General features: G+C 39.9%; 2 protein-coding genes and 1 long non-coding RNA gene across 3 annotated transcripts; 2 read left to right on the top strand and 1 right to left on the bottom strand.

The window, feature by feature from the left end:
* Positions 1-2,725: 2,725 nt before the first annotated feature.
* LOC135548682 (PRKR-interacting protein 1 homolog) lies at positions 2,726-12,608 on the top strand. The gene is made up of 6 exons (XM_064978514.1): positions 2,726-2,873; positions 5,790-5,868; positions 6,151-6,251; positions 6,340-6,425; positions 6,536-6,600; positions 11,803-12,608. Exons 1-6 carry the CDS (start codon positions 2,745-2,747, stop codon positions 11,892-11,894), a joined length of 552 nt encoding a protein of 183 aa, XP_064834586.1. The 5' UTR covers positions 2,726-2,744; the 3' UTR covers positions 11,895-12,608.
* A 952-nt stretch (positions 12,609-13,560) lies between these two features.
* On the bottom strand, positions 13,561-16,124 carry LOC135548685 (uncharacterized). The gene is made up of 3 exons (XR_010456872.1): positions 15,981-16,124; positions 15,468-15,554; positions 13,561-15,364 (listed from the first exon to the last, which is right to left on the bottom strand). It is a non-coding gene; the product is annotated as an uncharacterized LOC135548685 (long non-coding RNA).
* A 14-nt stretch (positions 16,125-16,138) lies between these two features.
* LOC135548683 (uroplakin-3b-like protein 1) lies at positions 16,139-20,408 on the top strand. Its single transcript, XM_064978515.1, has 6 exons — positions 16,139-16,336; positions 17,611-17,778; positions 18,022-18,253; positions 18,361-18,443; positions 18,549-18,678; positions 18,837-20,408. The coding sequence occupies exons 1-6, from the start codon at positions 16,279-16,281 to the stop codon at positions 19,030-19,032; spliced, it is 867 nt and encodes a 288-aa protein (XP_064834587.1). The 5' UTR covers positions 16,139-16,278; the 3' UTR covers positions 19,033-20,408.
* The last annotated feature ends 304 nt before the right edge of the window (positions 20,409-20,712 follow it).

A 20,712-nucleotide genomic window follows, 5' to 3' on the forward strand; every position in this document is an offset into this window, starting at 1 on the left:
ACACAGCCCATCTGTAAATAGCCCATTCAACCATTCAACCAACTACCTACCTCATCCACAAATTTGTTTTTGTTTTTCTGCTCTTTTGCGCACCAGTATATCTACTTGCACATCCTCATCTGCACATCTCACTCCAGTGTAAATTGCTAAATTGTAATTAATTCGCCACTATTGGCCTATTTATTGCCTTACCTCCTTACTTCATTTGCACACACTGTATACAGATTTTTCTATTGTGTTATTGACTGTACATTTGTTTATCCCATGTGTAACTCTGTGTTGTTTTTGTCGTACTGCTTTGCTTTATCTTGGCCAGGTCGCAGTTGTAAATGAGAACTTGTTCTCAACTGGCCTACCTGGTTAAATAAAGATGTATATATTTTTTTAAAGACTAGAGCTCACACAACGCCTCAAGAAAGTCCCATGCAGGGTGAGTGGCATGAACAAAAAAAATCCAGTGCCTTAGAGAGAAACTCATTGGAAGGTTAGGGGGAGAGTAGGTTACAGAGTTGGGGGTGATTTGTGAGTGCAGTGTCTGCTTTAGTCAGGGAGCTGTTGTGAGAGCTGCCACAGCCTATTAAGACATGGGCTGGCATTAATGAAGAGAGTCTGTGAGCGCTTTCACAAACCAGTTTTGACAGGATTTACTGTGAGAATCCATCCTGTTGCTTCTGGACCTCCCTCAACCTGTTTAGCACACATACATGCTCTAACACAGGTATGAACAAACACACACACTCACTCACTCAGTAAGTGTGTATGGTGTACGTGTGCCTATGGGGAGTTCAATTGTGTTGATATCTGCCTGGATGACTGTCCATAAACATATTTTCCCTAAGGTGGATGTGCAGAGGGAGGAATTATCTCTACTGCTTTCTGTTTGGGATGTAACCAGTCTAATGCATTAAAATGCAATGAGTTGATGCATTTTTTATGTGTATCTTATATGCTTTGCGCAACTGCCTTTCTCTGTGGGACTGAAAGTAAGCCTTTTGAAATAGCATTTTCTCTGTAACACTGTGGCTTTGACCATTCAGAGCATTTTCCATTAGTGGATGTACATTTTTCATAACCGAGACCAGACCATTGATTGTGTGTCAGCTTTGGTATGGATAAGTGAGGTTAGTTTTCTCTTTACTGAGCAATGTGCATGATGTTGATGTTGAGGCTAATGTATAGCATCTTTAGAGTCTGACTAGGAAAGCTACAGTAAATGTTTTAAAAAATGCTATGAAAAGAAATGGAGTTATATGCATATTCTTAATTTTTTTGGGGAGGGTTAGGGCTAACCTTAGCTCGCTCTTCTCCTTGGTGATGCATCCTCTTATGCCAACATGCCCAACAAGCATTACATGATGAGCAATGGCGACAGGTAGCCTTAGTGGTTAGAGTGTTGGGCCAGTAACTGAAAGGTTGCTGGATTGAATCCCGAGCTGACAAGCTAAAAATATGTCCTTCTGCCCCTGAGCAAGGCAGTTAACCCACTGTTCCCTGGGTGCCGTGGATGTTGATTATGGCAGCCACCTGCACCTCTCTGATTCAGAGGAGTTGGGTTAAATGCTGAAGACACATTTCAGTTGATTACATTCAGGTGTACAACTGACTAGGAATTATTTCCCCAATGAGCAATAAAGAAATTATGTGTCTTATTTAAAGTAAGAGAGTTGATTACTTGGTCACAATGTGATACCACTTTTACTGTGCAAGAGCTGTGGATTCTGTTGCTCAAGGCAGAATCGAGCCAAGCCTCCCAAGATTTTTCCTTTGAAGGGAAAATTTGCGGTTGAAACAATAACAAAGAATTTTCGCTGCCACTGTTTCTGTAAAAACCTGAGGGATGGGGCTGGAGAAATGTAACACTCAAATTCATAGATAGATCTATGGATGCAAATACTGACCATCCATATAGTTTGAAGCATGTTTTGAGGCTATACAGTGTTTGTTTACATTTACGTTGTTTACAAACATTGGAGTAAAACAAGTTTTGCCTATATTTTAGGTTCTGATAGGGTAAGACAGTTGAACTAAGTTTGAGGCATTTATAAGATATATTGTTCAAGAATCAATAATGGGTACTTAAATAATAAGGCACGAGGGGGTGTGGTATATGGCCAATATACCACGGCTAAGGGGTGTTCTTATGCATGACTCAACACAGAGTAGATGGATACAGCCCTTGTCCGTGGTATATTCGCCATATACCACAAACCTCAGAGGTGCCTTAATGCTATAATAAACTGGTTATCAAAGTAATTAGAGCAGTAAAAATACATGTTTTGTCATACCCATGGTATATGGTCTTATATACCACGGCTGTCAGCCAATCAGCATTCAGGGCTCGAACCACCCAGTTTATGAATATCATGAATTTATAAGTAAAAAAAATGGTAGTAGCAAATGCAGATCGATCCTTTAAACTCGAGGGAGGAGTGCCCCCTACTGGCTTATCAAGAACTCTGCATTGCAATTTTCCCAATGAGGTATTGAGCCTTCTTTAGAATAACATTCTGAAAGGTAAATCCATTACCTTCATTTGAAAGAACATCGTTATCTGTGTTTTTCTACAAGTGCTTGCCTAATATACCATAGGTAAAATAATAACCTCACCAATTTTGTTCATACTAATTTTTAATTTCCAGCATTGCACCCCCTTATAACTAAGTGTGCAGCCCCAGTACGCTAGGTGGAGCTAAACATTTTACGTACAAATCAATGTAGAAGAAGACAAACATCATATTCGAAAGATGTCGGCGACCAGGGAAAAAAATGGTCGACCTGGGAAACCGCCAGGAAAGGAATCTCAACCTTTGATTATAGCCAAAACTCCGGCGGAGGAGCAGCGCCTTAAATTGGAGAGATTGATGAGAAACCCTGTAAGTGTCGGGGGGGTTATTTGAGGATATAATCAAATAGATCATGTTTATCTCCACAGCCAGCAAGGCTAGCTAACGTTAGCGCCAAACGCAGTGATTCTGTTTACGCAGATAGTTAGCTACAACATTCCCTGATTCACAGTCTGAGATTGATGGCATTCATTTGTTTGGAAAAATTCATCTCACAAGCCACAATGCTGAATACCATTGTATTTCAATGTAACGTTACTGTGCCATTTGTGTGTGCGGTTTGTCCTTTTTTTGGTAGGAATTTGAGAAAAATATCCGCAAGAAAGTACAGTATCAATAAACCAACTTTTCCAAACGCTGGTAATGGTTTATATCACATGTCACAAAACTTCCAAAATAATGCAAACACGTGTATGTATTTACATGCGCAACCGTTTCAGGTGATAAGGCACTTGAATGCACTACCAGCGCTTTGAAAAGGTTTCGTTAGTAGGGGGCGACAGGGAACTAGTTAGGTGACGAAGATGGCGGAAGTGGATGCTGAGTTCGAATTAAGCAGGAAGTCAGTAGTGACAACAGTAGTATCGAAAACTAAGTAAAATGAATTTGTCTAAGATTGGAGTGCAGTAAATGATAATGAATTGCTTCTTGTTCGGATGCATATGTGGAAACCCCGTTTGTGGTTTCGAAAATGGTGACGTCAGAGTGACATGAGCTGTGTTCGAATATCCATACTAACTTACTGTGTAGTACATACTTAATGAGTATATATTATTTGTTCATTTTATTATACTGTAAACGAACGGTATCCTTTCAGTTGAGCATAGGAGCGCTTCGCCTGTCTACAGGAAGTTGATTATGTTGCTATGCAACCTCTTGCTCTCTTATTAGCATAACAAAGTACTAGCTAAACTTCGAGTGTGTTTGTAAATTCAATCTGGAGTGCCAGAGTGTGCTTTGGGCGTTTGTAAAATCAGGGCGTTGATTGTCCGTTCATAAATTCTGAGAGTTTCGCTCCTGGAGTGTGCTTTGGAGGAGTAGGGTTGATCTGAGCATTCTGACCTCAACTGCACCCAAGCTAACTGGCTAATGTTGGCAAGCTACTTCCAGACACAAATGAGAGAACACCTCACTCTGACCATTTTACTCGCCCAAGCAGAGTTGGTTAGGCAGTTTTCATGTTATCCAGAGCGTTGGTGATTAACTGTGCTGCTGGCAACAATTTAATTACGCTTTTTTGCCGATGTTTACTGACACCGGCCACATTCAACGATCGTTTGTAAATTCATCAGCTATTCTGCGTTCTGCCTCTGGCAGTCAGGCGAGAGTGCTCTGAAATCGGAGTAGATATTCAGAGTGAATTTATGAACAGACCCGAACAGACTATACCACTTAGCTAAGCTATGAATGACGTGAATAATCAAGTCAATAAACGTTGGGTTGTTAGCATAAAGTAGATATACTGGCAAGTTCGATGTACTCGGAGCCAACAAATCTGAAAACGTTGTGAAGCCATGCCCATTTCTGAAGAATTGCATTATGGGCCCTAAAAGCATGGAAATGTTGTCCATTGCTTTTATACTTCGTATTTTGGCGAATGTAGGACCACATCTGGGACATTTTGGCATACTAACTCTTTCCATACTATGACCCATAAGCATACGACATACTCAATTTAAGTCACAAATAGTATGGTTAGTATGAGTTTTCCAACACAGCTCAGGAGTGGTAATATTTTGATTAATTACATTTTTGAAGAGCAGAGGAAGATTGCAGTGGGCCTCAAAAGAATCAGGACAACAAAGGAGTCATCTCAGGGGTGACGATGTATGTTCATGTTGAATACCTGAAGAGAATTCCTGATGTGGTTGGTGCCCGTAGTCTGACCCGCTGGGTGAATGGAGTAAAAGAAAGTCTGTCGGTCCTGTTGTATTCAATAAAGAGCAAATACCCACGCAGGTGAACCTTGGTTATGTAAGATATGCCGTAATGGCTTTCATCCCTAAACCACTGCAGTGTAAGAATTGAAAAGGATTTGGCCATGTTTCAAGTGTGTGCAGATGAACAGAGTATACTGAAGAATGGTGTGTAAAAGGATGACGTTGTTGCAATTGTGGTGGGGATTATGATCCTGAGTTCCTGGAATGCCCTGTAAGAGTGAAGGAAATTGAGGTGGCAAAAGTCAGTGGTCAATTGAATCTCCTATGCAGAGGCGATTTTAAAAGAATTGAGAAAACAAGTGATGCTAGTGAATATATGGTAGTGGATACACCACAGCCTGTAGTAAATGTTTGCTGCCAGACAAGAGACCCTGTGTGTTAAATTGATTTTGTGTTCATTGCCACAGTTAAACTGTACAGCACAAGTCTCAAAGAAGTCGAGGAAACTGGACATTATTGTGGCTGTGGCAGAAATGTTTTTGGGACTCAAGGATTTTACATCTGAAGACTTGCAAGTGGTACTGGTGCTGGAAGACCCACACTCCCAGGTTCCCCATGAGCCTGTATAGAGATGTATTTTTTTATTTTTTTACAAAAGTTGTTTAATTTAAAAATATATATATTTTGTTCCTGGTAGTTCAGTTTTTTGGGGGAATCCTGTTTCCATCCCGCATAGTAGGTGGCAGGATGCACATTAGATTGTGTGATTGCCAATATACTATAAAAGAAGAAGCACTTTGAAAAGTTGATTTAATTAGGCTTTCCTGTGGACATTTTATCACCACTTCCTTCCATCAAAAGGACCAACAGAATGGGCAACCATTAAAGTAAGCTTAAATATAATTTATTCAACATTCTGGCTTGTAGAGACTTTTAGGGTAACTTAATTCATGCTGAATGTCCATGGGGTAACCATGGTAAGTCTGTATTAGGCAAGCTAGAACACTGAGTGACAATACTAGCTAGCTAATTGTCGTAAAAAATGAATACTCATGTATGTTTGTAGGATAAACCTGCTCCTATCCCAGACCGACCAAAAGAATGGAACCCTCGGGCTCCTCCGGAGTTTGTGCGGGATGTTATGGGTAAGTCTGCAAATTTAGCTAAATACCTGTGGCGGATTCATTTGTGAATTGGCAAGGGCAAGTTATTTTTTTGCAGCCAACGAGTGGAGCGAGCTCTGCAAGAATTATGGTTATTTATCTTGCTAGACTCGTTATCTACGCACATACACACTATCACATTATTAGGTAGGCAATGGCATGTTGGCACAGTTCCGGCACTGGAAATCTTACCCCCTACTACCGAGTTGATTTTAATAAAATCACTTTAAGCCCGCTGATGAGATGTGTAATGAATCTCCCCAGGCTCCAGTGCAGGGGCTGGCAGTGGAGAGTTCCATGTGTACAGACACCTTCGCAGGCGAGAGTATCAGAGACAGGACTTCCTGGACAAGATGACTGAGAAGGTGGGCAGCTGACCTTATCGTTTCTCTTGGGAACCAATTTCTTTTAAACGCTGGGGTTCAGCAATAAACTCTTTCCTTGTTCTTGAAGCAAAAGATGGATTTGGACTATCTTGACAAGGTGTCAGATAACCAACAGGCAGCTGATGAAAGAACAGCCAAACGCAGGGAGAAAAGGTTGGTACATTAATCAAGGACCCACTAAAAATAAAATCTATAGAGTTTTTATTCTCTGCTGTAAACTTTATACTTGCTGGTTTGTTACATTACACATTTGTGTATTTCAGGGAAAAGCTGAAGCAGAAGAAGCTTATGGAAAAGAAAGCCAAGCAGGAAGCCAACAACGTTGAAGGTAAATTAAACAAATAATATTTAAGTGATGGATTTCATTGAAACATGTTCCCTTCAGACTTTAAGTGCAAGAGCAAGTCCACTACTTGTGTTGCTATGGCCAGTGCAGGAGCCAAATTGTACTCGCATATTATGCTTCAGCAGGGTTTTTCTGGATCAGAAAGGGGCTTAGGTGGAGGGCATGGCAATGGGCATGGTCGGCCTGTCGGTGTTGCTGAATTTTAGAGATCCCCATCTTGGCTGTGTAGAGACATTTTTGTAATTTTAAACCAAATTTCCTGCAATTCAACAAATGTAAACATGGAGCTGAGAGAAAATGTTTCAGTTTTAAATATGATTTCCTGTGACTACATATTCTGCCATGAAGCTGAGAGAAGATTTAGCTGTTTTTAAAGCTAATTTCCTTAAGTTCTATACCTTTTGCCATGGCTAATGCTTTATTTTGCACAAACATGATAACAAAATCAATATTGCTAAATTCATTGTTTTGGAATTTTAAATTTTCCCATCTAGCTTTTATTTAGGTGATTGTTGTCAAATATGATAAAAAAAATAGGTAAATTGTCTTTTTAAGGAACTTTACAGTGCATTCGGTTAGTATTCAGAACCCTTGACTTTTTCCACATTTTGCTTTGTTATGTCTTAATTCTAAAATTGACCAAATTGTTTTCCCCTCATCAATCTACCTTATAATGACAAAGCAAAAACTGATTTATAACATTTACATAAGTATTCAGACCCTTTATTCAGTACTTTGTTGAAGCACCTTTGGCAGCGACTATAGCCTGTATTTGGGGAGTTTCTCCCATTCTTCTCTGCAGATCTTCTCAAGCTCTGTCAGGTTGGATAGGGAGTGTTGTTGCACAGCTATTTTCAGGTCTCTCCATAGATGTTCGATCGGGTTCAAGTCCGGTCTCTGGGTGGGTCACTCAAGGACATTGAGACTTGTCCTGAAGTCACACCTGCATTGTCTTGGCTGTATGCTTTGGGTCGTTGTCTTGTTGGAATTTGAACCTTCACCCCAGTCTGAGATACTGAGCGCTCTGGAGCAGGTTTACATCAAGGAGCTCTTTGTACTTCGTTCCATTCATCTTTCCCTCGATCCTGACTAGTCTCCCAGTTCCTGCCGCTGAAAACATCCCCACAGCATGATGCTGCCACCACCGTGCTTCACCGCAGGGATGGTGCCAGGTTTCCTCCAGATGTGGCATTCAGGCCAAATAGTTCAATCTTGGTTTTATCAGAACAGAGAACCTTGTTTTTCATGGCCAGTCCTTTAGGGGCTATTTGGCAAGCTCCAAGCGGGCTGTCGTGTGCCTTTTACTGTGGAGTGGCTTCCGTCTGGCCACTCTACCATAAAGGCCTTATTGGTGGAGTGCTTCAGAGATGGGAGAACCTTCCAGAAGGACAACCATTTCCACAGAGGATCTCTGGAGCTCTGTCAGTGACCTTCGGGTTCTCGGTCACCTTCCCGACCAAGGCTCTTCTCACCCTATTGCTCAATTTGGCCGGGCGGCCAGCTCTAGGAAGAGCCTTGGTGGTTCCAAGCTTCCTCCATTTAATAATGTTGGAGGCCACTGTGTTCTTATGGAACTTCAATGCGGCAGACATTTTTTGTTACCCTTCCCCAGATCTGTGCCTCGACACAATCCTGTCTCGGAGCTCTACGGACAATTCCTTTGACCTCATGGCTTGGTTTTGCTCTGAGACACACTGTGAACTGTGAGACCTTGTATAGACAGGTGTTTCTCTTTTCAAATCATGTCAAATCAATTGAATTTACCACAGGTGGACTCCAAGTTGTAGAAACATCTTCAAGGATGATCAATGGAAACAAGATGCACCTGAGCTCAATTTTGATTCTCCTTGCAAAGGGTTTCTGTTCAGCCCCTGAACTGTTCTTGGGCAGTTATTGTAATTAAGAATAAGAACATACTTGCCTAGTTAAATAAAGGTTTAAAAAAAAAATGTATTTCTGTTTTCTATTTGCAAACATTTCTAAAAATCTGTTTTTGTTTTGTCATTATGGGATATTGTGTTTAGATTAATTGAGGACATTTTTGACCGACTTGCTCAAATCAGTTTTGTAGCAAAACTTGAAATAGTTTATTTTTTACATTGGATAAAAGCAGAGACTCAGAGCTACAAAATGTTATATCATACACTGCAGTTGAGGAACAAGGGGAAAGTAATTTTGCTTTTGAGAAAATGGAATTTGAATGTTTTGGTACTACTATTGGAGAGCCCTTTGTGTACCCCGATTCTGCACCGTTCATACCCTCTTTGTTGGCACTCCTATATGTCCCATAAACATCACAATTGGTTCTTTTTTTCGTTTAAATCCGTCCATGTATACACAAAATGTCCATTTATAAAGCCCGTCTGATCCAGAAAAAAAACTGCTTTCCAAAACGCAACGTCGTTACAAAAATTTAAAAAGTTGCCTATAAACTTTGACAAAATACTGCAAACTACTTTTGTAATCCAACCTTAGGTTTTTGTAAACGTTAATAATCGATCAAATTGATCACGGGGCGATCTGTATTCAATAGCAGCAAGTCAATAAAACATGGACGATTTTCTCTCTTTCACAACTTCCCACAGTGGCACCTCTGACAGGAAGTGCCTATTCTTCATTTCACCAAAGATAAACTCCAGCCCAATCCCCAAGACTGGCGACATCGCGTGGAAGCTGTAGGAACTGTAAACAGGGCGCTATCTATTTTCCCTTGGCATAGACAATACATGGAACTGGCGGAGCGATATTTTTGTTCTTTTTTTCTGAGCAGTTTTTCCTCAGGGTTTTGCCTGCGAAACAAGTTCTGTTATAGTCACAGACATTCAGAGTGTTTTCTACACACACATACTAATCATATGCATATACTATATTCCTGGCATGAGTAGCAGGACGCTGAAATTTTGCACGTTTTTTTTCAAAAAGTTGCAAAAATGCACCCTCACCACTAAGAGGTTTAAGCTTTAGCCCCACCCTTCTCTTTAAGGGTTGATCCTAATGTACTAACAGCAGTCAAGCACCCAAGCTATCTTGCTAAGCTGTTTCCAGACATTTGAAGTGCGAGAGAACAGCTCACTGAACATTACTCGACCTAGCAGAGCTGGCTCGGCTGTTACGTTATTCAGTGCGTTGGTGACTGCAACTGTGTTGTCAGATCGCAAATTCAGAGCGTTTCACGTTGAGTGTACACTGGACGAGCTAACTGACTAGCTATAGCTAGCCAAGCAAATAGCTGAGATACAAATAATAATGTCATACACATTTAGCTACATTTAACTAGTTAAACAATGAACAATCGTAACTCATGACTTTATTATTCTGCCTGAATCTGCAGGTGATTAACCAACCAGGTTCAATGTTAGCTAGCCAACATTAAGCTAGCCACGCAAATGGCTCTTTCTGTCAATTTTAAACTTGTAATATCTGAAAAAGTCTAGCTAGCTACCATCTTACCCATATACATCATTCATGGTTGGACGCGTCTCCTGTCGGATGCCATGGTTGCCCTTAGTTTGAAGATGTAATCTGGAGACAGGAGTTTTCTCAATCTCCTTAGCTATCATATTTGAATTACACTGATTTTCAAAAACTCAGTCCTCCAGAAAGTGGAGAGCAACACTTATGTAGTTTTAGTACACAATAATTTAAAAAGCCGCATTAGTCAGGATTTCCTAGACATACTGACCAGCTCAAATAGACAGAAGCATGCTATATGGCAGACCAATCCAAACTCATCTCTCGGCATGTCCAGCCCACTTATTATCTCAGCCAGTCATGGCTAGCGGGAAGGTTGCTGACTTTTTCTGTGGTTAAACCAACTAGGCTCGTAATTTAACAAAGGCCTTCTCGAACATGTGAACATTCATGTGCCTTTACAACAAACTTGTATGCCATCTGTAAATACGAATAAAAGACAGCAACCTTCGTCTTGCACCGAACGGCGCATATGCAGGCCGTCAAATCAAAAGGTACTGCTTTCAATAGTTGTTTTTGACAGGGGGAAAACGTGTCAGTTTGTTACTTTCATGAAGTTGGAGTAATAACATGTTCAAATACTTAAGACATTGGCTTGAATCTAGGTTGTGGCTTTAGATTGAGAAAATGAATAACTAAGGAAGATTTTTTTCACTTCTCTCATTGACTTCTCAAACCCCAAATCCAGTTTATGGCATTTTAACTCTGTGATCTTGAAAAAGGTTGGTGACCACTGTTCTACAGTTTTCCCTGTTAACACTATCAACATTTCCCTTTACTGTGGAAATTGTGATCGAATCAATGCAATATTAGCCATTTTATATGCAACATACCGAAACAACAAAAGGAACTATGCAAGAGATTTTGTTGTCGGCAGAACGCATCGGAGATGGATTCTATTGCATTGGTACACACAACTCAGCCCGTACTCTACACAGACCGGTGGGGCATAACCAATCAGAGCTGCAGTAGGCCTATATGCAAATAGACCATTTTCATATGGATCTGTGCCATTTACTTTTAACTGGACTGTGTTTACAGCATGAGTGGTAGTGAGTAGATACGCTTGTTTTGAGTTTAAAGCGAGTGCGGCATGTAGCCACGTTTGCACATTTTGTTCATGTCCTTTGCTAGTTAGTTGTTAGCACAGTTCTATAATTTGTAGCCAGCAATAGGGGAATGATTGCTTCCTACAAGAGCACAGAACGTGTACATTTCTAGGCACTTTGAAAGGCACTTATAGTGGCAGTGCTTTCAGTCGCCTCCTTGTCTGAAGGACAAGTGGATAAACAGGTTAATGTCAAGGCCTGCATGTTTTTTTTCTCATGGAATGTAGGCTTACAATGAACAGCATTTCTTTGGGGAACATTACTCCCAACCCATAGGAATCCCCACCCAGTTGACATTGAAATGGCAGAAGCCCTCAATGATAATGTCCATGCCAAAATGGATATAACTCCTCAAGCCCTCTTTTTACCTTTATGGTGTAAAGTGACGCGGGAGGGCAAACATATAATCCAAAGACACTTCTATGAGTGGTCTGATGCATTTGTTAGATTACTAGCATTTAAGTGCAACATTGGTAGCAATGGTTTTGGAAAACAGCTTAGATTGAACACTAAACCCGGCCCAGTACAGTTACTTAGTGGAAAATGGTAAAGGTAATAAGTCATGGCAGAAGAGACTGATTTTTAGATTGTACCCTCTGTTCAGATTCTGAGAAGTCCTCCTCCAGCAGTGAAGAGGACGACCAGGAGAGGGAGGATGATGCAGAGGCGCCCAGCTTCGTCATGGGGAAGAGGTGAATGCCTGCCACCAGGACATGAGACACACTTCAGGAAGAAATTGAACAGGGGGGTCAATATCTAATACCTGTTTAGAAATCAACACAGCTGAGCAACACAGCCCAGCTTTTATCAATGTCATGAACTCCATAGACATCTGAGAGAGAACAAAGGAAGATGAGCCTCTGTTAGGGAACTGACATTATTCCAAACTCATGTTTGTAGTTTAGAGCAGTGTTACCTGGCCCTGGTCCTCGGGTACCGCCAACAGTACACATTTTTTGTTGTAGCCCTGGACAAACACACCTCATTCAACTCATTGAGGGCTTGACAATTAGTTGACAAGTTGAAACAGGTGTGCTTGTCAAGGGTTACAATAAAATGTACTGTTGGGGATACTCAAGGAACAGGGTTGGGAAACAATGGTTTTAGAGGACCTTGTTCCAATTCAGTGATTCGAGGTTGACAAAGCTGGGTTTCGCATTTATTAAGCACCAGAGGAAAACTGACTAAAACAGGGAGGAATAGCTGAACTTAATGCTCCTATAAGAAATACATATTTTTGTTTTCTGTTGCAAAACCTTTTGCTACAGTGTGCCATAATGAATGCAATGATACAGGTGTTTCTCATTTGAAACATTTTATTTTGTGTGGTAGTATAATTGCTCACTTGTTTATTTTTTTATACTGGACTTGTATATATTTTTAATAAACATCTGGGAACAATAAGGCCTATATTTGCTGCATTTTCCTCCTGTAGAATCTTCTGGAATAGTTTATTACTAAATGATAGCCCAATTTCATAAGCCATACATTTACTTAAGGACAAGCATTGTCAAGCTATTTTCACAGTGCTGATCAGAACATAACTCCTATAAGGGTCACTCTCCACTCGTGAAATAAATTTGGGGAAGGATAATGGAAATTTTAGTATTTGTTCTAAGAGGAAAGCAGATGCTTGTATTAAGATTTTTATAAAGAAGTGCTTGCAGTAATAACCTGGGTAATACATGGGTCTGCAATTACTTTACCAGGAAGCAATCTTTGCAGGGTATGTTGTCATCTTTATTGCATGTGTCTTGTTCATCCAATGAACAAAACATTTTGGTCACCTAGTAATTCAAGGGTTTAACTATTTTCTACATTGTCAAACTATGAAATTACACATGGAATCATTTAGTATCCAAAAAGTGTTAAACAAATTAAAATGAGATTCTTCAAAGTATTGTCTGGAATGCTTTTCCAACAGTCTTGAAGGAGTTCTCACATATGCTGAGCACTTGTTGGCTGCTTTTCCTTCACTCTGTGGTCCAACTCATCCCAAACCATCTCAATTGGGTTGAGGTCTGGTGATTGTGGAGGCCAGGTCATCTGATGCAGCACTCCATCACTCTCCTTGGTCAAATAGCCCTTACGCAGCCTGGAGGTGTGTTGGGCCATTGTTCTGTTGAAAAACAAATGATAGTCCCAGTAAGTGCAAACCAGATGGGAAGGTGTGTCAATGCTGGTTAAGTGTGCCTTGAATTCTAAATAAAATCACCAACAGTTTCTCCAGCAAAGCACATCACACCTCCATGCTTCATGGTGGGAACCACACATACGGAGATCATCCGTTCACCTACTCTGCATCTCACAAAGACACATCTGGAACCAAAAATCTAAAATTTGGACTCATCAGAGCAAAGGACATATTTCCACCGGTCTAATGTCCATTGTTCATGTTACTTGGCCTAAGAAAGTCTCTTCTTATTGGTGTCATTTAGTAGTGGTTTCTTTGCAGCAATTCAACCACGAAGGCCTGATTTCATGCAGTCATTGTAAGTAAGAATTTGTTGTTACTTGACCTCTGTGAAGCAGTTATTTGGGCTACAATCGGAGGTGCAGTTAACTCTAATGAACTTATCCTCCTCAGCAGAGGTAACTCTGGGTCTTCCTTTCCTGTGGTGGTCCTCATGAGAGCCAGTTTCATCATAGCGCTTGATGGTTTTTGCGACTGCATTTGAAAGTCCTTGAAGTGTTCTAGATTGACTGACCTTCATGTCTTAAATTAATGATGCACTGTCATTTCTCTTTGCTTATTTGAGCTCTTCTTGCCATAATATGGACTTGGTCTTTTACCAAGTAGGGCTATCTTCTGTAAACCACCCCTACCTTGTCACAACACAACTGATTGGCTCAAATGCATTAAGAAGGAAAGAAATTCCACAAATTAACAATGCACACCTGTTAATTGAAATGCATTCCGAGTGACTACCTCATGAAGCTGGTTGACAAAATGCCAAGTGTGCAAAAATGTCAAGCCAAAGGGTGACATTTTTTATTTGTTAACACTTTTTTTGGTTACTACATGATTCCATATGTTATTTCATAGTTTTTATGTCTTCACTATTATTCTACAATGTAGAAAATAGTTTTTTTTTAAATGAGTAGGTGTCCAAACGTTTGAATGGTAAATGAATAGGTGTCAACTTCTCTACTGAACTACGTTTTCAACATAACATTCTATTTAGATTGTTCCTATTCTAAGATTTTTTTAAAGTAAGCTTAATCTTATTTCCACATCTACCAAGTCTAGACTTTTCGCAAACTACCTCCGAAGTGGGTTGTTGCTCTAAAGTTGTAGAACTGGAGATGCAGCAGTGCAGTTGACAATGTAAACAACAGCTGCCTATATTTATGAAGCTGTCTGAATGTCTTGTTTACAGTCTCAACGCATTTTGTTTGTAGTCAAATGTTATGTCACATTTTTAGACTAACAAGTGAAATGCTTATTAACAGGTCCTTTTCCAACAATGCAGAGTTAAATAAAATAAAAATAGTGACACGAGAAATAAATACACAGTGAATAACGAATAACAACTAGTAAAGATAACATGGCTATATACAGGGAGTACCAGCACCACGTTGATGTTCAAGGTTACAAGGTAATTGAGGTAGCTATGTACATATAGGTAGGGGTAAAATGAGTAGGCAACAGGATAGATAATAGACTGAGCTGTAGCAGAAGCGTATACGGTGTGTGTGGCGTCAGTATGCGTGTGGGCTTATGTAGTGTATGTGGGTAGAGACCAGTGTTAGTCGGTGCAAGAGAGTTAGTTAAGTAAATGCAGGTAGTCCGGGTAGCTATTTAGCAGCCTGGATTAGCAGTCTGATTGCTTGGGGGTAGAAGCTGTTCATTGTCCTCTTGGTTCCCGACTTGGTACACTGGTACTGCTTGCCGTGCTTGGGTGGCTGTAGTCTTTGACAATGTTTTGGTGGCCTTCCTCTGTCACCGCTGGGTATAGAGGTCCTGGATGGCAGGGAGCTCGGCCCCAGTGATGTACTAGGCTGTACTCGCCACCATCTATTGCGTCTTGTGTTCGGGTGCCTTGCAGTTTCCGTACCAAGCGGTGATGCAGCCAGTCAAGATGCTCTCAATGGTGCAGCTGTATAACTTTTTTGAGGATCTGATGGGAGCTGTGCTGGACTGGTGAGGCACACAGGGACATAACCTAACAATGGGTAGTTAGTGGGGTTAATTTCAATGAATGTAAAGGCAACAAAAATGACTTATTGTGAATTTCTAAGTTATACAGCCCATTACATATTCTTTACCAACTAATGTCTCATCTTGAGGTGTGTCTGTTTTTGACTTCAGTCTTCCAAAGACCAGATAGATGTCGACTTCTCCTGCACGTAGCCCTGGGATCACAAATTACAGCACACACCACCTTAGTAACTACTACAGCAATGTCCATTAAGGAAAATACACTTTGCTTTACAATGAAGGCATAACATGTATTTTCTTTTATATAAAAAAGTGATCAAATCAGGTTTGTCTCATTTTGAAAAACACCCTAAACTGTTTAATATGTTTCAATTCCTACAAGTGTTTTTTGACTTACATAGGATACCCTTTGAAGGTGTGAACATATGTTTGTAATACAAACTGAAGACTAATAACTTTGAATAGTTCTGCAGGTATATTTACAGATTCTCAAGCTTTGACATAATGATTGTTAACAGACAGGTGTAAGAAACAATGTAATAAACCACATCTCTGGAGAAATGAATTAACAATTGAGTAACTGGTAATACCTGCCAAGAATATGTCAAATGAATATTCACCTGAATGAAATAATAGTCAACATGGGCTATGCCATGTGGTTTTGGTGTATTAAGCAAATAAAACAAAATTTAACAAGAGTATGCATGTCTAGGCGTGCAAAACACCTGTAGCAAACACCACAAATGGTTTCAATCAGGAATAACCACACACACCCATACAGACCAACCTGTGTTTGATTCATTCTCTTTTAAAAAGGGATGGGTTGGGAATCTATTTAGGAACGGTTCACATCAGCTAAGTTCAGTCACTTTCCCAGGCGCAGTGAGCAACATACAGCATACCAAAGTGTTCGAAGAAATGGCATTACTATTTTATGTAGTGTTGTGCCTGTCTGTCTGTACTGGGTTCTGTCAAAGTAAGTGGATTTTTCAGTTGTAATATTCACAATATGTCGAGTGTCTGAATAGGTTTTTTGTGGATTGTTAAAGTTATTAATATCCAGGATTATCTTTCACATATGATCTTAAAGGTATTTACCTCAGTTTCAGTTATGCAAGTTAGTATTTATTTAACCATTATTTTGACTGGGAGTCATGCTGAGACTAAGGTCTCTTTTACAGATGAGCCCTGTATCAAACATATACATTAATATACACTATAAACATCAATACAAGAAAAGCAAATCATTATTAAACAAACAAATCAAATCAATAAAAATGTCCTCAATCAGCCCTAGAGGAACCAACCCTTCCAATTTTAGAGAGCTTTGGAGATAATCCAGAAGTAAGGTGTAAAAAACCCAAACAAATCCGATTTAGCTAACTCATGTTGAGATCAAAGGGATCTCCAGAATTAGCCATTCCTGAGACCTGGTATGGTAGCTCATATATTTTTTTAATGGATGATAATTATTAAAACAAATCACAGCAATTAAAGAAAGTGGGGATTTGAAATGTGTTTTTTTTGGCATTGAATGTAGGCTGCATGTAACTGTTTTGCAAAGTTTAGTGTCATTTGGAGTTCCTGTTGTGTATTCAGTTGGCTACAGGGAAAGCATACGTGTCAGAGTTTTTACTGAAAAACAGGTGGGTTCCATAAAACAAAATGTGTACTATAAGAGAGCAACCTTTCTTCAGATTTAATGTGTGAAACTATCAAGCTGGCTCCACCAGTATTAGTCAGATATGCTGAGTTTCTGTTGAACAACATTGCAGAAATTAGTCACTTAAATACGCGTGGAAAACACACTCACAAGGTATGCTGAATGGAACACCTACAATATTGGGAGGAGACGTAATTACTAGGTATAGTTTTCAGATCCAATTGGCATGACTAAACATGAGTAGTGTGACGTCTCATGTTGCACAATAACCTGACCTCCCTCACTGGTTTGGCCAGTATTGAGAAATTGGGCCAAGATGACAGATGTGTCATTTTAATTAAATATATTGATGCAAAGTTGGATAGAAAGTCCATAACAGTTTTTACAGGGTTTTTATATAACCGTCTAGCAGTTTCACTCGACACACCCAAAATGTGTGTTGAAACATTTCAGGTAGAAGAAGAATCTGTAAAAACAAAGAGGAAACGGTTTAGACTAGAAAACGTTCTCTTTCATTGTAATGATCAAATTATCAATAGTTTTTGGGAATAGTCTAACCAAATGTTTTTTTCTTTGTCCTTTCACAGTATCAGTCAACAACACTCCTGCAATAAACCCTTCCAGCCTGGCTGCGAAACTGACCACTAATTCAGTGATACTGACGTCCCCAAGTTGTTACTTCGACAGTCTGTTCAATTTGCCCTGCAATTCTACTACTACCTGTGAATTATGGCTCGTATCGGCCATAGATACAGGTAATGGAATCCTCTGCATTTGATAGGAAATATAAAACCAAATGGCATACAGGAAGAGCAATTGAACATTCTTCCGTCTTTGATTTATAAAGAAAAAGACATGCAATGTCAACATTTCAGAACGTTTTGGTGCACCAAAGTAGATACAGTATGTTGTACTTCACATACAGAACAAAGACAAAGAAAGCACAGTATTGCAATTTTTGTTCTTTCTTATTCTACAACCTTGTTACATTTCAACAGGAGTCAGCAATTATGATGCCGACAAGAGCAGGTCCTTCATTGACACCCTCTCTCCTTATCCAACCGCCTTCTCTTCCAACACCTCGAAGAAATACTTCCTGACCAAGTTGGGGCTTCAGAAAGACTACCCCTGCCCCATCGTCGCTGGAACAGACTACTTCAGGGTTGGCTCTGACGGTAGCTGTTCCACTCCGAACTGTAATGGAATATTGCCTGTTGGCTCCACTGCCAGGTCAGAACCCCTCCTTCACCACAGTGCATTGACTTTGGATCTAAGTTGAAGTACCATTGTGTGAATTCAACGCAACCAACCTAAATTATGTTCTTCCACTATTTCAGATTTAGGTATGTTCTTATCAACCCAGAGAACAAAACAGTTGTTGCGGAGAGTTTGTGGTCCAACAACATCACTCTTTACCCTTGTAAGGACTTCCCATATATTTTCTGAATCTACAGTATTCAGTAAATCATAAATCTCCATGTACCTCTGCTAAACGTTAAAACAACACCGTTGTCTATTCCTCCAGTGAAAGACCTTGAAAGCATTGATAATGGCTTTGCTGGAAGGTCTGCATCCATGATTGTCATTACATCTATCCTGTGTTCCTTCCTGGCCTTGCTGCTGCTGCTATTGCTCATCATGCTGATCTATGTCCTGTGAGTCATATTACCTACTGCCTTTCCCAGTTAAACTTCATAGACATAGGGTTCATAGACACAATGTTCATTTCCATTTCCATAGTCGGCTACTTAGCATGTATCTAATAGGCTACCTGACATTCATTGATTTCTCCAACCCTCTATGTCCTCTGCAGTTGCTGTCGGAAGGAGAAACAGAAAATCCAAGTTCCAGGATCAGTGCGCATGTATGACACTCACAACTTGAAGGAGCCTTCCCCCTATGTAAACCGTGCTTATGAGGATGAGCCACAGAGACCCACAGTCACTAGCCCCATTAGGCTCAAGAGCTACACTGATTATGATTTGAAAAAACCAGCCACAGAATTGTAGTGTTTATGAGAGGAAAATGTTGCACTTAGTGGTTCATTGACATAACATCAATTTCTTACTGTCATTCATGATCAATATGTTTATGTTATTAAGGCTGGGGGTTTGATAGCTATTTAGAGGTCTAATTTTGTTGCTTCATTTAAAATAGCCGGAGTCGAGTCCTATGTTTAAAGTACAATGTTAAATACACGTTATAGGCTAAATTTATTTGGAGGCAATGACTTGTGTCATAAATATAATCTATTTAGACAAAATAATATGCAATTGAGTGCACCAAGATAATCAAAACTCAATTTTTGAACCATATAGTTATAGTTTTTTCTCTCCCTTTTTACAATAATCAAAATAGAAAGAGAAGTTCATAATACTCAATTTCTCTCATATCTCCTATATGCTGTCATCATTGCTGTGTGGTGTGTAAATGGGTCATTCTATGAAAATGAACACTAAAAAAATTTGTTTACCAAACTTTGTCAGATAATAGCTAACCCCTTAACATTTTAAATCAACATAAATGACAGCTGGGGGGTGATGCCTGTGCTGAAAGGACTAGTAATAAAGGACTGCTAACCTACAAAGCATTACATGGGCTTGCTTCTACCTATCTCTCCGATCTGGTCCTGTCGTACATACCTACACGTACGCTAAGGTCACAAGACGGAGGCCTACCCTGCTGGTCATCTTTGAACGTTTGAACATCATGGCCATGTACTGTTATAATCTCCATCCGGCACAGCCAGTAGAGGACTGGCCACCCCTCAGAGCCTGGTTCCTCTCTCGGTTTCTTCCCAGGTTCCTGCCCTTCGAGGCAGTTTTTCCTAGCCACCATGCTTCTACATCTGCATTGCTTGCTGTTTGGGTTTTTTGGCTGGGTTTCTGTATAGCACTTTGTGACATCTGCTGATGTAAGAAGGGCTTTATAAATACATGTGATTGATTGACTAGTAAAGGTCTAGTGCACTACTTTTGTGATTTAAAAAAAACCTAAATGTATTCAAGCGTTTACCAGCATTGCCATTAATGCATAATTTCCAATATTTCTTTTTCTTTATTATTTTCCCCTAACCCTAGCATCCCTCCCCTAATTAGAGTAAACTAATGGACAACAACACTTAGGCTTCTACTTCCAGCTTATACATACGATATACATTTTACAGACACAGTATATTTTACAATAGTTATCCTTTGTTGGTTTTCATTCCCATCCTTCAGCTCCACTCAACTCCTCCCATCTACCTCTGAACACCATCCAGTTTTTATTTCTATGTGCCATATATTTTTAAACTGTGCTGTGATTTTCCACAAACGTTCTGTACCTTTCTATTCTCATAGATCCTACATCATTGTAAATTAAAAATACACTTTTTTTTGCTAAAGGTATTATTATATTATTGATAGTCAACCTATGATTTATTTTAGGGCTCCCAGGTGGTGCAGCGGTCTAAGGCACTGCATCTCAGTGCAAGGGTCGCTGAGTCCTCCCATTTTTCCCTGGTCCTCCCATGTTTGGGGGCATCTAAAGCACATTTCGACACAATTCTTTATGACACATGGCCCTTCTAGCCATCTCTATTTAGAAAAACAAAAGTAAGCAAAAATGCCCACAGACATCAAGCTAGGTAAGTGATTATTAAATATATTTAAGTGATTGATAAGACTGAACTAGATCCATGATAATTC

Source organism: Oncorhynchus masou, chromosome 11 (genome assembly GCF_036934945.1).
Source record: "Oncorhynchus masou masou isolate Uvic2021 chromosome 11, UVic_Omas_1.1, whole genome shotgun sequence".
Lineage (NCBI taxonomy): Eukaryota > Metazoa > Chordata > Actinopteri > Salmoniformes > Salmonidae > Oncorhynchus > Oncorhynchus masou.

Excerpts from the sequence above, each read along its gene's own strand:
- LOC135548682 (XM_064978514.1), top strand. The coding sequence starts at position 2,745 with ATGTCGGCGACCAGGGAAAAAAATGGTCGACCTGGGAAACCGCCAGGA. Across the intron at positions 6,252-6,339 it reads TGGACAAGATGACTGAGAAG|CAAAAGATGGATTTGGACTA; the intron begins GTGGGCAGCTGA and ends TTGTTCTTGAAG. Across the intron at positions 6,426-6,535 it reads GCCAAACGCAGGGAGAAAAG|GGAAAAGCTGAAGCAGAAGA; the intron begins GTTGGTACATTA and ends TGTGTATTTCAG.
- LOC135548683 (XM_064978515.1), top strand. The coding sequence starts at position 16,279 with ATGGCATTACTATTTTATGTAGTGTTGTGCCTGTCTGTCTGTACTGGG. Across the intron at positions 17,779-18,021 it reads CGTATCGGCCATAGATACAG|GAGTCAGCAATTATGATGCC; the intron begins GTAATGGAATCC and ends ACATTTCAACAG. Across the intron at positions 18,679-18,836 it reads ATCATGCTGATCTATGTCCT|TTGCTGTCGGAAGGAGAAAC; the intron begins GTGAGTCATATT and ends TGTCCTCTGCAG.